This window comes from Drosophila teissieri, chromosome X, assembly GCF_016746235.2.
Source record: "Drosophila teissieri strain GT53w chromosome X, Prin_Dtei_1.1, whole genome shotgun sequence".
In the NCBI taxonomy this organism is placed as follows: domain Eukaryota; kingdom Metazoa; phylum Arthropoda; class Insecta; order Diptera; family Drosophilidae; genus Drosophila; species Drosophila teissieri.
In genome coordinates, this window is record NC_053034.1 from 11,785,258 (window position 1) to 11,800,253 (window position 14,996).

At 46.9% G+C, this 14,996-nt stretch overlaps 4 protein-coding genes across 4 annotated transcripts; 1 reads left to right on the top strand and 3 right to left on the bottom strand.

Moving 5' to 3' along the window:
• Positions 1-177: 177 nt before the first annotated feature.
• Positions 178-1,824, top strand: LOC122623412 (nuclear envelope integral membrane protein 1). The gene is made up of 2 exons (XM_043802562.1): positions 178-1,047; positions 1,125-1,824. The coding sequence occupies exons 1-2, from the start codon at positions 316-318 to the stop codon at positions 1,776-1,778; spliced, it is 1,386 nt and encodes a 461-aa protein (XP_043658497.1). The 5' UTR covers positions 178-315; the 3' UTR covers positions 1,779-1,824.
• Positions 1,825-1,968: 144 nt separating this feature from the next.
• LOC122623413 lies at positions 1,969-3,402 on the bottom strand. Its single transcript, XM_043802563.1, has 2 exons — positions 3,246-3,402; positions 1,969-3,185 (listed from the first exon to the last, which is right to left on the bottom strand). Exons 1-2 carry the CDS (start codon positions 3,330-3,332, stop codon positions 2,097-2,099), a joined length of 1,176 nt encoding a protein of 391 aa, XP_043658498.1. The 5' UTR covers positions 3,333-3,402; the 3' UTR covers positions 1,969-2,096.
• A 19-nt stretch (positions 3,403-3,421) lies between these two features.
• LOC122623414 lies at positions 3,422-3,906 on the bottom strand. Its single transcript, XM_043802565.1, has 2 exons — positions 3,766-3,906; positions 3,422-3,703 (listed from the first exon to the last, which is right to left on the bottom strand). The coding sequence occupies exons 1-2, from the start codon at positions 3,811-3,813 to the stop codon at positions 3,422-3,424; spliced, it is 330 nt and encodes a 109-aa protein (XP_043658500.1). The 5' UTR covers positions 3,814-3,906.
• A 1,828-nt stretch (positions 3,907-5,734) lies between these two features.
• On the bottom strand, positions 5,735-14,645 carry LOC122624385 (probable G-protein coupled receptor Mth-like 1). The gene is made up of 2 exons (XM_043803896.1): positions 12,117-14,645; positions 5,735-7,626 (listed from the first exon to the last, which is right to left on the bottom strand). The coding sequence occupies exon 1, from the start codon at positions 14,174-14,176 to the stop codon at positions 12,119-12,121; it is 2,058 nt and encodes a 685-aa protein (XP_043659831.1). The 5' UTR covers positions 14,177-14,645; the 3' UTR covers positions 5,735-7,626; positions 12,117-12,118.
• Positions 14,646-14,996: the final 351 nt, after the last annotated feature.

Genomic DNA, 14,996 nt, shown 5'->3' on the forward strand with positions numbered 1-14,996 from the left:
GGTTCTTGCAGGTAACAACAACAACAAAAAACAACTGTTATTCTGGTTCTCCAACTAAATATAAATAATCAAAAATTAAATGGTATGTTAAAAATTTGAAATCACAACCGCACCGATAACCACACACTTATCGATACATTTTCTATACGTCATTTGTAGCTGTAGTCAGGACATAAACCAAAGCCGGCGTTGCATTTTCATGCGATTGCTCAAAATAGAGTAAACATAAACAAATCGTCAATTAAAAGTCGAGCGCATAGCGAAAACAACAGACTGAAATCACCGATAAGAGACTCCCCCTTGCGACCGTTCAAAATGCAGTGGGCAGGGTTCATTCTGCTGTCTGTGGCAGTGATTTCCACATCGGGGACTTCTAGGCATCCGGCTTCCTCGGATACAGCGTTCCTCACGCCGGGCACCTACATAAATGTGACGGAGAACGTCTACGGATCGAAGACCCTGCGCACGTACTGCTATCCGGGCAAGCGGCTCTCGATGGTGAGTCTGTTCGAGACGATGGAGTTCATCCTGGCCATCGGGAGCGATGATTATGCCCAGTACGGCGGCACGACGCCGGAGGAGGTGCTGCAGCACTACGAGGAGCAGCAATCGCTGTTCAGCATCACCCTGTTCGCCCAGAAGCGCCAGCGCCTGCAGCTCTCACCCTTCGAGCAGCAGTGCATCGGCATTTCCACCCGCCAGCCGTACACCGTCATCCTGAACACCATACCGCTGGATTTGTGGCGTCTCGCACTCTTCTCCGTTGGCATGCTGACCTTCTGGAGCGCCCGGCGCCTGGCCAAGAACAGTGTGTTCTACTATCTGGCCGGCATTGTCATTGGCATCTGCGCCTCCCTGCTGGTGGTCATCTATCTGGCCGCCAAACTCTTTCCGCGCCGTCCCCTGATGTATGGCGTGCTGATAGGCGGCTGGACCATTGGATTCTATGTGCTCAAGCAGCTGGCGGACAATCTGCGGCTGATCCTGCTCACCTACCGCGACCAATTGGTGTGGTATCTGGTGGTCACCGGACTGATCTCATTCCTGGTGCGTACCCATTTGATATTCGAGCCCTGTTGATCAGCTAACCACTTAATGCTAATGCCTTCTCCATTATACTTTAGGTTTGCTATCGCATTGGGCCGCCCAAGAATCCTCGCTCGCAAAACATCATCATGTGGGTGCTGCAGGCCATGGGCGCTGTCCTGGTTTACTTCAGCAGCTGGCACACCAGCGCCCTGGTCTTCATCATGGTGCTGGTCTTTGTGGCCCACTATTTTCCCATGTCGTGGGCGCGCCAGGCCAAGATCATGTACCGCCGGCGCTTTCCGCCAAAGAGGCGACTGCTCACCCAGGAGGAGTACCAACTGCAGACGGCCATCGAGACCTCGAAATCGCTGACGGACCTGCGCAAGTTCGTCAACAGTCCGGAGTGCAAGCAGTGGGCGGTGATGAGCAACCTGCGCAATCCCATGCGCTTCGCCTCGTTCGCCAATGGGGCACCGCATCTGGACGACGAGGAGATCGAGGATTACTCGCGCACCATCGAGGAGTCCATGGAGGCGGCATCCGAGGAGGATGCCGAAGAGTTCCTGCAGTGCAGCATGTACTATCGCCCGTCGGCCGGTCGCTTGGTCAATCGCTCGCGTCACCGCGTCAACATACCGCTGCCCAGCTCGCAGTTCCGTCATCGCCTGGCCGCCCGCGAGTCGGAGCCCGCTGATAGCGAGGAGGAGTACTTGGAGCAGGAGGCGGGCCATCGGCAGGAGGTGCAGTAGCTGCCGAGCAGCTAAACCAAAAAGAGAATAACTCATTAGGCTAAGTTCAGACCATCGCAGTGTGTATGTCGTCTTCAACTTCCCACCACGTGCTTAAATGTGTCATTCTGTAACATTTGGACTTTTTGTTCTTTGTTCTTTTGTTTTTCCCCCTTTTCTTATATTTATTATTTGTATAAACATTTTCGACTGATTTGTAACTTGTACTTATTATTATCATGACTGCCTAGGAATAAATCGGAAATCACATTTTCTACATGATGGCAATGTTGGTATGGACTAATTTGCTGCGCACGTTCCAAGGTGCAGCCATCCCGCTCACTTTGGCGGAGCACAGGCGACCGGCAGCCACTGGCAGGCCTCAGATGGCGGCGTGTGCATCTGCCCGGGCAGCATCTTCACCAGCCGACGCACGTCGTCGAACTTCTCGGCGGCACAGAGCGTGAGATCGCGCTGCCGGAAGATGAGTGCGTCCTCCACGTAGGCGATGGTCCAGGTGCTGGTCGAGGAGCTGGGACTGCCGGATCGCAGGGCGGCCAAGCGATTGCCCTCGCTGGGATCCACGAAATAGTACCACTTGAAGAGCTCGCTGCGCAGCGTGAAGACCGGTGTGGCGTGCTGCTCCTGGACGAAGGCGCGTATCTGGCCCGCCGAATCGGTGAAGTTCTTCTCCTGCCAGGAGAACACCTGCCGGCCATTCAGCCCGTAGTTCCAGTCGTCCGTTATGGTGGTGTAGATGTACTCGCGATCGGAGCGACTCAGCAGGCAGAAGCCCTGCGGATCGAAGAGCAGGCCAAGGACTGGTGGCAGACGCTTGCCCATGGCCTCCAATCGCTTCTGGAGAACCGCATCCACGCTGGCGTACATATGATGGCTCCTGATATTGCTGACCACGTGCGCCACGTTGAACAGGAACGCCTCGCTGTTGTCCTGCATGGATTGATAGCGCCCGAAGAGCGCCAACTGCGCCTCGATCATCATGCGAAAGCTGACCTCGTCGCGATCCGCGTACAGCTGCTCCAGCTGCTGGACCAACTTGTCCAGCGGCCGATGCAAGTATACGTCCTCTACGGCGTGCACCAGAATGTCCCTGACCAGGGCGGGCTCCACACTGGCCGCTATGTACATGCCGTAATTCTGAATGCTCTCCTCGGCGTTAAGCATATTGGCCAGTCGCTGGGCCATGAGGCTCCTCAGGTGGCGTCTCACCTCCTGCTGCAGCTCGCAGGCAGATCGGCCCGTGGAGCCGCTGCTGCACTGCTCCTCGTCGCGAACAAATATGCCCAGCTGGCTGTACAGGCCCTTCACCTTGTCCGTATCGGTGGCGAAGTCGGAGCGAATGGCGCCCCAGATGCTGTGGAACACCTGCAGCTTGTCACCGCGACTGGCACTTCGTCGGATGGTCATCTAAAAGAGAAACTCCATGTTATTTGCTTCATTGGAATGAAACTCGATGGACAAACACACCTGAATGTTGTCCAAGTCGGGGGTCAGGGGCAGGACCTCGCCCACAACGAGTGGAATACATAGTAGCAACTGGAGCAACAAGTGCATCTTGCTGGTCGTTTGTTACTGTTCTGGCTTGGATTGTGATTAAAAGGCCGATGTGGCCCCCATTTGGGTTATCGCCACCCAACAAAAGGTCAGCGCAGGTCCATCTTGATTTGCTTGGCATGATCGTGGCCTGCATTCTCTGCCAGCGGCCGCTTGTGTCCCACCATGGCCACCGACTTGATGCGCTGCGTCAGCTGCTCCATTTCCATGGGAATGGGAATGGGATTAGGATTGGGTTTCGAAGTGGGATTTGGATTGGAGCGATCGCGTGGTTCGCGCTCTCTTCTTGGCCTGGGAACCACGAATTTGCGGTAGATCTCCTCCAGACGATCCAGCTGCAGATGCTCCACATCGGGCAGAAATATTTGCCTCTGAAAATTGATCAAAAATATTTAAAATAAGTGATCTAGTCCAATTCACATAAACTAGTCACATTTTTGAGCTGTTCCAACATATCAGCTCGCGATAGGTCCAGGTCCATTCCTTTTTTATATATTTTATAATAATACGAAAATAATCTATATTTTTAATTTAATATAACTTCATAAATTATCAACAAAACTTTCGATGTTACGAGGCGGTATTTTTCGGAACCTATCGTTCTTGGATGCGTATCGGTTATCGATGTGTTATCTTTCCACTCGAAGTATGACCGTAGCGTATTGATCACAGAATACCACAACGAATTGACATGACTGCATTTGCAGGGGAGTATGTATCCGCTACGATCGGTTGGTGACACCGATAGATGTGGCCTTGTAATGTGACACTTTACAACACTTTTGGCGGGATATTTGATTTTCAAAAGTGATAAGGTATGTGTTCATCATATCTCTCATCCATTTTTATATTAAATAATTAAAAACAAATATATAATTATATTATTTCAAAAGCTTTATGCAAGTGTTGTTTTACTTACATCAACAAATTAAAATCAAAGAATTCAGCACAAAAAACTATTAGGCATTACTTTAGTGTGTTTTCTTTAGATGTTCCATTTAAATCTAATTTCAGTTTCGAAATGAAAAATTTTCCCAAGCATTCAGCCGTGCTGATTCATTCCGCTGGCAATCGACTTAAGCACAATTTTGGGTCAGTAACATAGCCAATATGCAAGCTCAACGATTTTTTCGCATCACACTTCGTTTATTTATTTAGCTATTTGCAGACGTGATGACGGTGTTATTGAATTGAATACGCTTGCGTATTTGAAATATTTAACCGGTTTTTCCTCTCTTTTAACATTGCCTTAAAGGTTGATTGCACCACAAACTGTAAATATAAGCCACACCTGAACACCATGGAATCAAAATGATTCTTTCTTATACAAATTATTAGCACCGAAGACATTGCAATAAGGTGGAGTAATTAAAATGGGTCGCAATCATGCTTTTCTTGCACCTAAGCAGATCGGAGTAAAAGTACGCCACTGAAGAACGAGGTCCTGAAGCATTAATTATGCCCACTAAATGAAACTGTGAGACCCACTGTGCCGGCTAATTTGCATACAAAAGGGGATAAGTGGACAAACTGCTGGAGGCGGCGATAGAAGATTGTGGTTCCAGTCCCACGACGACAAAGGTTTAATCCACTTGGAGGCATCCCAGTGGCAGCCGAAGTGGGTCACCTTTACCACAATGCCATTCCGCAGGAGCACCCATGATGCCACCGTTGGCCACCAATTGAAAGACATTCGCTATTAGCTGGTTCTTTGTTTGTTCGGTTTCATTGATATTTGCCAAAAAGCTTTATTGTACGGTACAATGTAAATATAAATAGTTCTGTGGTGGTTTGCTCAATGGCAGTTCCCATTTGCTGCCATCGTTATTCGTTATTCGTGTATTGTGTATACTATTGCGGGTGCATTGTTGTTGTGAATATCGGGGTATCTTGTGTATATGTATATCTATTCTGTATAGCTGCACATTTATGCCAAGTTTCAGTTTCGGTTTCATTTAATTGCCATTTCAGACAATTTTGTTCCGCATGTTTATCTATAAACTGTTCCCGCTCTGCGCCATAAATTAATAGCAAACAGAGGCGAGGCAATGGATGGATGGAGGGGCGGGCATGCGGACGCCTCCAAAAGCGATTTATTGATATATTCCTTACGAATGCCATACATTATATGATAATTATCGTTAAAATACTCACTCTTCCTCTCGAGGGAAATCGTTCGAAATTGCCTTTTGAGGGCGTGGAGCAGCTGACTAAGTGGGCATTTTGCCTTGCCTTGCAGACTTGTTCGATCGCATTAGTGATTTAGTTAAAGGTTCAGATTTAGCTAACAATAGTTTCGTTTTTCGTAGATTCCTAGCTTCTATGGGTGTGTACATATGTATATGAAAGGACTAATACTTAGTGGCTATTCGTTGTGGCGTTACAGGGATTCGAGTTAACAATCGTTGTTTATGCACATTTAAGTGTATATATTTTATATCAATCGCTTAGCCAATAGGGTGTGTACAAATTACGTTTATATACAATGGTCAATAGGTAATAGTTAGTATCAAAATGTAAAATCTATGTTGGTGTAAAGTATTCGCTGCCTTTGTCTCAGTCATTCGATAATTTCATATTCGATTCGTTGCTTAGATCAAGAAAACTATATATGTAAGCTACATATAAAATACGCAGTATTGAATATGTACAAATATGTAAATATATATATATAAACAAACGACTCGTACCAGCATCTTAGTATGATCGCTCTTTAGTTCGGGGAGAATTACTTTTGGCCTGAACACTTTGGAAGTTCTACTACATAATACAATTGTCACTTAGGCACGTTGAACGTGCCATCATAACTTGAGCAATAAATTAATATTAGTTAATTACAAAAAAAAATTAAATAAATATAATGAGAAATAATAATTGTACTGCATTGTAGTTTCTGCGTTTTCAAGAGCTAAAATACTTAAAAATACGTTTTGCGATAAAGGGGGGGAATACATTTCAAATTTGGCGCCCAACAACAGGATGCAGGACAACTGCACTGCTTGCCTGAATGTCTTGTGCAAGTCAAGTGCATGTGCGTGTGTGTGTGCGTGCGTATGCTGCTTTATCATTGTTTAATTTAGCGCGCTTTCATTTTTACCATTTAACCTTGATCGATACGTATCGTTGAACTTTCGATGATCAATTTGATTGTTTCCGCCTATCAGAGTGTGTGCATAACGATTTTGTTTATGCCTTCGAGTAAATAAATTTCAATTGTTTACACTAAAACTAAAAACAAAATATACAACAATTTTTCGGTCGAAAAACATTATGGGGCAAACATAAAAATAGTTCCAGTCAGCGTTTTTCTTCCAGCATTGCAGTAGTGAAGTGCAAATAAAAAAAGTGATTAGGCAATAAAAACGTCAAAGACACGAATACACACACACACACACACATACATGCACAGATTTAAAGAACTGGATGCAAGCAGTGTCAATCGAGAAATACAAATCAGAAGCAGCTAATTTAAATGTTAAACATCCGATATGTGCACGCGCGTATGTGTGTGTGCGTGTGTGTGGGGTGCCTGCTGTTTTTCTCACACTTGAGATTTGAGTCAGAAAACAGAAAACAGGAAAAAAGCAGAGCAACGCGATCTAAACTAAACAACAAAAGTGCCTCAACACAAAATTCCTTGTGGTTGCCACACACAGATGCACACACACATACAGCGCACAGCCCACAGCCCTGTTGTTTTTGTTTCTGTTGGCTAAAAGTGCTTGAAAGAAAGAGCAACAAAAGCGCTGCTTTGTTTTGTCTAGGCTAAAATTCCAGTTTCGTTTGCTGCACATTCCATTTCGCAACACTGACCGGAGTGTCCAATTAGAACGTGTTAATGTGACCCGAACTGCTTAACCGTTATTCTGCGATGCGATGCGATACAATGCGATGCGATACGATTATGATGATGATGATGATGAATAAAATAATACGTTTCTTTTGTGCTGGCTGAAATTGAAGTTGAATACTGGCGTACCGAGTACATTTTGCTCCTCAGCGGTTGTTGGCCGATTTCAAAATCACGCGCAAGTCGCTTACACACACACATAAACACACTCATTCGCTCGGACACTCGCACAATTAGCTGGTCAGCTTGGTTTTGTTGCTGCGATTGCGCAAGTGTGTGCCGCTCGTCTCGAAACTCCAGCTTTGGCAGCTTTTTTTCGTGTTTTTTCCATTCTTTCTTTCTTTCTCATTTCTGAGCTGCCCATTGCCATTATTTCGCTCGTTCGAGGTCTGGACTTTTGTATCCGGGCCTGACTTTCGCATTGTCGCTCGTCGTCTCAGTTGTCTGCAAAAAAGTAAGACAGAAAAGGGGCACAATAAGTACAAATTTTCATATGATATGCGTGCGCATGTGGGTACAGTGCACTCAAGATATTAGCACTTAGAAGCAGTGTTGGAAACGGCTTTAGTTCTTTCAGTTCCAATCTTAATTAACTTCGCTATTGTAACTCTGCTGTTAAAAGCTAATAACCAAAATGAATTCGATTTTACAAAAGTAGTTATATCGAAAAGTAAATTAATAAGACTACTTTTATAACTTTCCTTAGAAGAAACTGTGTTCTATTCATCTATCTCAGCGGAAACATCTGCGGATTACTCATGATCTGTTTAGATTTCCAGGCAAAGCGTAATCAGGAATTCTGAGATTTGTTGTGTTTTCAAATTCTTGCGAAAAGGTGGCACTTGCGATATGATTTGAGGTGTGAACTGCTGGCAGATGAAATACTTATTATTTGCCAATGAAATTCATGTACAAATGCCAATGTTATGCTAATGAGAACTGAAAAAACATCTTGCCATCCAAGAACCATCCAAAAACTATTTTAATTCAGAGCTATTGCATTAACCGCTACTGTGGATGCATGACAACAATGCCCCACTTTGCTTCCTTCGGCCTCCAACGAGGAATCAGATGTCGAGCGACGCTGCAGGCACAAATTAAAAAAAAAATTATGCCCTGCGTAAAATGTAAATGGGCCACAGTGCAATTATAAGTTGAGAAACTGCAGAACGTTCAAATTAAAAATTGCCGCTAAACTCAAATTAACGCAGAGCATGTGTGCGTGTGCCACAGCGATTGCCACTGCGATTGCGATTGCGTCTGGAGTTGAACATTTAGTATTCTTACTGCGAAATTGATGCCAATTTGTGTGGCAGAGTCAACAGGAAGGAATTCGTTACGCTGCCAAGTGTTGAAAACTTGAAAATGTCAGGGAACTGGGCGGATAAAAGCTGACCCAGATATGAAAACTCAACCATGTTTCGACTAGATAGCTCATGGGGCATTTTACTTCAGTTGCAGGGGAAGTACAGGTCACGTTCAGCAACAACAAAGCGAAAGCAATCTACATTTATGCAACTACAACTATTAGTTAATCGGCATTCCAACGAACATGGTCACAGGCAGTTTATAAAATTAGTAAGCATTTCGTGTTTAGTCGTGTCAAACAAGTAATGTAAATTAATAATAGAACCATAAGCGAAATCACTTAATTATTAAATGTTGATGGAGATAAAAAGTGGAACTCAAGCGTGTCCAAGCTTTTAGTTCTCATAACAAGCTGGAAATAGCTGAATAGTTTAACGCTGTGTGATTATGTTGATTACTCGCTTGGTTGCCAAACAAGATAATCACAGAAATTGCTAATGAAAGAAAGTGTTTTTGGGTGATGCCAAAAGTAATTGTAGGGAAACTTTCGTTTTTCAACTTTTGGCACACAATCATATCCAAAGAAAAAGTATTTTCCTCTTCAATTTGGTAGCCCTATTTTCAGGTACTATACTTCTTATACTCCTTAATAATTGTATAAAATATTCTATGGCGCTTTATTTCCCAACTGGTTTTAGCCCATGGAGTTTGCCTTTTTCTACACTGATGATCCCCTGTGATCCCAGGATAGCTGAAAACGCATTGCTAGATCGATTCTAGTGAATCTCCCCTCCATTGCATTGTGCAGCATCCATTTGTGTGCCATTTCAGTTGACAAACGAGGAACGCACTCCACTCCACTCCACTCCCGCCACTCCAATTTCGCAGCATTTTTGCACCGTCGCGTTGTTGGATGATGAGCGTGACGTGGATACGCTGCTCTGGGATTATGCAGATGAACACAAATGGCACGGCAGCTGCAGTTGCAGTCGCAGATGCAGATGCAGTTGCATTTCGGGTTGCAGTTGCAGTTTGCTGAGTTTGCAGTTGCGACACACACACACACTGGCAACATGCAGGTCATAGTTTTAAGGCGACTGAATGCCCCTTTCTGTCCGATTATTGCGTGTGCCAGCCACATTTTCAGATTTCAGATTTCTGATTTCAGTTTTCTGTTTTCGGATTTCAGCTTTTCAGGGGCCAGGCGGCAGGCAGGCCATTTAACTCGGTTGCGCAATCCCATGGAATGGGCCCAAGGGCCAAAAACCCAGTGTTTGTTTTGTTTTCTCTTTCGTTTGGGCAAAACCTCTGATTCGAACTCGGACCTACATATTGTACATATGTAGGTATGTAGGTATGTACAATCGTACAGCAGACAGCACATCTGTTTGCCCGGACAGACACGGATCCCAAAAAGTATGACGCGATCAGGGCCCAAAATAAAAGTAATAAGTAAAAAGTAACAAACAATGAAACGCGAGGGCAAAGAATTACAGTCGTACAACAATAAGTGCTACCACCACCAGCTGTCACACTCACAAATGTTACAAACTGAAGTAATTACACATTTTCTAAACCAATATTTTTGGGCTCAAATAACACAAATATAGCCCATACAAAGCAGACATTGGTTATTAATATAAAAAAACAGAATTCATTTTCTTAGCTTCCCAAATTAATGTTACTATCAACATGCAATGCAAGCCATAAAAATAAAAATTTTAATTGTTAAATCCTTATCTCTTCCTAGGAATATTAAGCAACCAGGTTAATGCTCGATTTCAAGATGGGTAAAAAGGCAGACCAAAACGGAACTATACTCGTACTTTTGAAAACTTTATGAGCTCTGGGCTAAGGTTTCTTCTTTTCAAATAGCAGATTGTGCCGAGTTCGAGACCTGTCTGTAGTTGGCGTTGGATCATTTGGGATTTTGGGATCTGGGGATGTGTCAAAACCACTTGAGGCGACCAAACTAACAAAGTAACAAGTAAATAAGCCGAAACCCAAACAAGACGATGGTGTGTGTGCTTATCACCATCGACAACGATGATGTCGATGTCGTCGTCGCCGTTGCCGGTGCCGGTGCCGGTGAGTCCAATTTAAACTCGATTTTCCCTCGATTTTTCAGGTTCGGGTTCAGCACACACATTTTGGATCCAGCAGATACGGATGCCAGAAACCCAAATACGATTCGAATGCGCGATGCCGGTTTTCCATTATCTCCGCTTGCGTGTGTGTCAAGGGTTGCGCTGATTACTTTATGGCCATGTGGAAATGTGAAAATCTGAAAATGTGGAAATCGACAGGAAATTCGAAAATCGAAATTCGGCCGGCCGCCTGACCCGGCGTCAGAGTTTTCCGATGAAAAACATAACGGCACAGCGGCAACATTTTCATCTTTATGGCCATTCTCGAACTCAAGTGTTGCACGCGAAATCGTAAACTTGGCGCATGTTGTAAAGCAGTTTCCGTCATGCAAATGGAATATAGAACTGACCATCGTGGGATTCTCATCACCCTACGTGAATTCCCCCATAAAACCATAAAAGGAAACGGCGCCTGGTTGGAAAAACGCTCCAGGTAGCCGGCAAGGAAATCTCAAACCCTAAAATTTCATCTGGATAGCGTATAGTGCGCAATACACATGGGGGGTGAATGGTGTCCTATAGAGAAGGGTATTTTCCAAAGGACATGATCCACAAGGGGACATACCATACTGAAATGAAACGCCAAAGGTTTTCAATTGAAAAGTTCGCCGCATTTTCCCCCCTAGAAACCCTCGACAACCAAACTAGTTTTTCCTCTTCATTTCTGGCCTCATATGGTGGTTGGTTCTCGAAAGTTGTCAGCGCAAACACACTACATACTATTTCCATGACAAATCCGGAGTTTCCTATTTGTTTCCACATTTCGTACATACATCATTGGTATTTGGGTTAAATGCACAGACAGAGCAATTATCACACTATCTTCTGCCCTGGCACATATACTCGTGTGTGATAATCACATTACATTTTTGGTTATATACCGGAAAATCCAGCTAATGTGTTGATCCATCCAATTTACACGGCTTGTGATTCATTTTCGGGTCAATTTAAGACGCACGAAAAGACTTTTGTGAAAGACCAAAACTTAATTAATAAGAAACATATGTAGGTTCTGCGTATTCTTTTGGTGTCAAGCAGGCTGAGAAGCAGGCTAACAACCCCAAACAATGTTTGTGATGTAGGGAACCTGCGCCACCCTCTCCTGCATCAGCTCCCTCTGATTGAAGCCCATTGGAAGTAAAGCTGCTTAGTGATATTGAAGTGGCCCCACCTGTACGTGTACTTAATGGCATCGAACCTGCTGCGATGCATGGCGTAACCGGCGAGCAAGCAACAGCCAGCTCATTGAGATACTTTGCATTCCCGGCTGGCCTGGCCCTAAAGCCCATTAAGGCCGATAAGTCTATCAGCGAGTGTGTGCTTAAAGCCGCGTTTGGTAAGCCACTTGGTAAACTGTCAAACTGGCAAACTGGCAAACTGCGCTGGGAGTGGGAACAGCAGGCGCTTTGTTTGCCGGGCAAACAGACAGAGCTATCTCTTTACAATCACACTTCACTGGCTATCGGGTGTTCAACTTACGCTTAGCAAACGGTCTCCATTTTGATGATGGGTGCAGCGGGGGCAATGGGAGCCTTCTCGGGTACCTCATCCTCCAGTCCACTGTCCGCCGCCGGACTGCTGGGCATGTGGGTGGTGGTGGTGGTAGTGGTGGTTGTGGTGGTGTTCTGGGTGATCTCCGTGCCGGCGGCCAACGAGGGCAAGCCCTGCGAGCTACTGGAGTGCTGGACACCGTTGGTCGTGTTGGTGATGTCGTGACGCAAGCGCGGACAGAAGATCCGGCGGCAGGCGGTCCACACCTGCGGCTGGCAGCCAACCACGATGAAGATGAAGACGCCTTGCAGGGCGTTGATCAGGTCGGTGAAGAACCATACGCCATGGGGTCCACCCACCAGCCAGGACAGAATGTCCGCTATCCAGGTGACGCCCATTACGACCACCAGCTTCAGGCAGACGCGACCCAGGGCGGACTTCTCCGAGGAGGACTTGACGTCGTCCCGCTTCCACAGGCCGCAGGTCAACTGATGGGTGGTGGACACGAAGAGCGCTATATTGGCGCACAGCAGCAGGCCAATGGGTCCGTAGAAGTAGGCGAAGATCGAGAGGTTGCGATTGTCGAACCAGCAGTAGAGCTGCCCGAATCCCGGACGCAGTAGCGTCGTCTCCGGCAGCTGATCCACGCAAGCGGCCACGAAGGTGATGAGCAGCGGACCACCCCAGGCGTACAGGGAGTAGAGATAGCGACGCAGCGCCTCCTGATTGCGTTCCAGCGAACTGGGCCGAAAGTCCCGGAACGTCCACCAGATGTTGAAGCACATGGTGTTCAGCCAAAAGAAGGCGGCCAGAAAGAAGAACTGCATGGTGATGGCCAGCGTGTGGCAGGCGGCGCTGCCCGGCTGCAGGCTGGAGCTCAGCTCCTCGACGGCCAGCAGTATTTTGCCGAATAGCAGGCAGGTGACATAGCAGATTTGGCAGCGCCAATGGAGCGCATGATGCACAGCGGGCAGCAGGAAGCCGGCCACCAAAGTGGCGAACAGGAAGACAATGGACACCAGTATGCCTCCAGTCAGGACAGCCTTCTGCAGATTCTGGCCATTGGCCTGCTCGATGGCGCCTCCACTGGGTCCCGCCTGGATGCCCGCCTCGGCCGCGGACCTAAACAAATGCTGGCAGGCTATGATCTTCACCTCGCCCTCGCGCTGCGTGTGCTCCAGGCAGTACTGCCCAGCGCTGAGGTTCTTGTGCGGCAGCTGGAGCATGGCCGTGCCACGATCCAGCTTGGCATCCTGCCAATCCCCGGCGATGGAGTAGCCACCGGGCTGGACGCAGTCGGGCAGGCCGTAGCTGGTCTGATAGCTGCCCTCGGGCAGCTGGGGCGCGAGTCGGAGTTGTCCATCGACGGCTGCCTGATGCTTGGGCTGCAGATCGCAGTTCTGGATCTGCGTGTTATAGCTGCCCCACTTGCCGCAGCACTTGCTCAGTCGCAGGCTGGCCTTTGGCGGCTCCTGCTGCACTAGGGGATTGGCTGCGTGATCGGGATCCTCGAGAGCGTTGGCGGGCGGCCCGTTTACGCAGACGACGGCCACATCCCAGTCGACGCAGTAGTCCGCCGGCTGGACCATAAGTGCGCGTTCCCGCACATAGAGCGTGCCATTGGGAAAGAGCATCACATTCGCTGCCCGACTGCGGAAGGTCTCCTTGGTCTGGTCCTGGCGGCAGGAGGGTATCGTTTTGGGCAGGAACTTTAGGAATCGCGGACTGCCGCCATGGGGCTCGAAGAATTGATGCTTCTGCACCAAGTACACCAGGGGCAGCCACAAAGCTTCACTGCCGGCGATGCAGGTGCCTTCATTCAGATACTCTCCCGAAGAGCAGCACTTGTTAAGCTTCACGGTGGGCGGTGGCGGTACCTTGGGAAGGGCGGCCGGCGGCGACGTCTCCTCGATGGCCCAACTCGTGGCCACCAGCGCCTGCAGCAGGATGGCGGTCGTCAGTAGGCCACAGTGCCTGACGAACTGGTTGCCAGCTGGAGTACTGGTAGTACCACTTCTGCTACTCCGACTCCTGTCCGTGATCTCCATGATCTCTCTCGTCAAGAATCGGCGTTGATTTCAGGTTCTCTTGTCTTGGCCTCAATCTGCAATTTATGTGCTATGTACACATATCTTAGGATATGTTGTTTTTCTTTTGAGTTGGCGTTCCGAATCGCTGGTTTCGCTTCGTCGAATAGCACTTTTCACTTTTCCTCTCTTTCGGCGGCGGTGGAAAATGGAAAATCAGAAATGTTCAATTTCACCTCCGTAAGTTGGGCAAACAAACACAGAAAATCGTTAAGTAAACACACGCTGCACTCGAAATTCAAACGCATTCAATATGAAATAGTGTTGTCAGCGAATTAGCGAATATATCACAATATCACATTCTTTTCGGTGCCAAGGTGTTTTTGTCTCACTTTTCAGTCGTAAACACTGCGCGCGGTGTGTAAAAAAAATAAGTGCACGATTTGCGCTCCGATTTCAACGCGCATCAGACTTTTCCTCGCGTTTTTTTGGAAATACTCTCGTCGATCAGGGGGGCGGGGATTTTATACGGGTGCCTGGGCGAGTGTGACCCGGTGCGACTGCGAAATGCCTGTAGATAGGGTCACACTGCAGTGCAGATCTGCGCCAACTACAAATACCTTTTTCACACAGCCGCTTCAAGTCCCAATATCAAATGCGTCGATACGGTACGTTCGCACTGCCCAAATTAGACAGGCCTATCATTAATGTAAAATTGCAACATTTTATTAGAGAAATGGTACCAGAAACCTGAATTGGTTAGATAAACTAATTACCCACTATATTTTCTATTTTATTTATACTCTCGTTAATAAAATGTGTATCTTAAAATAAAGAAGTC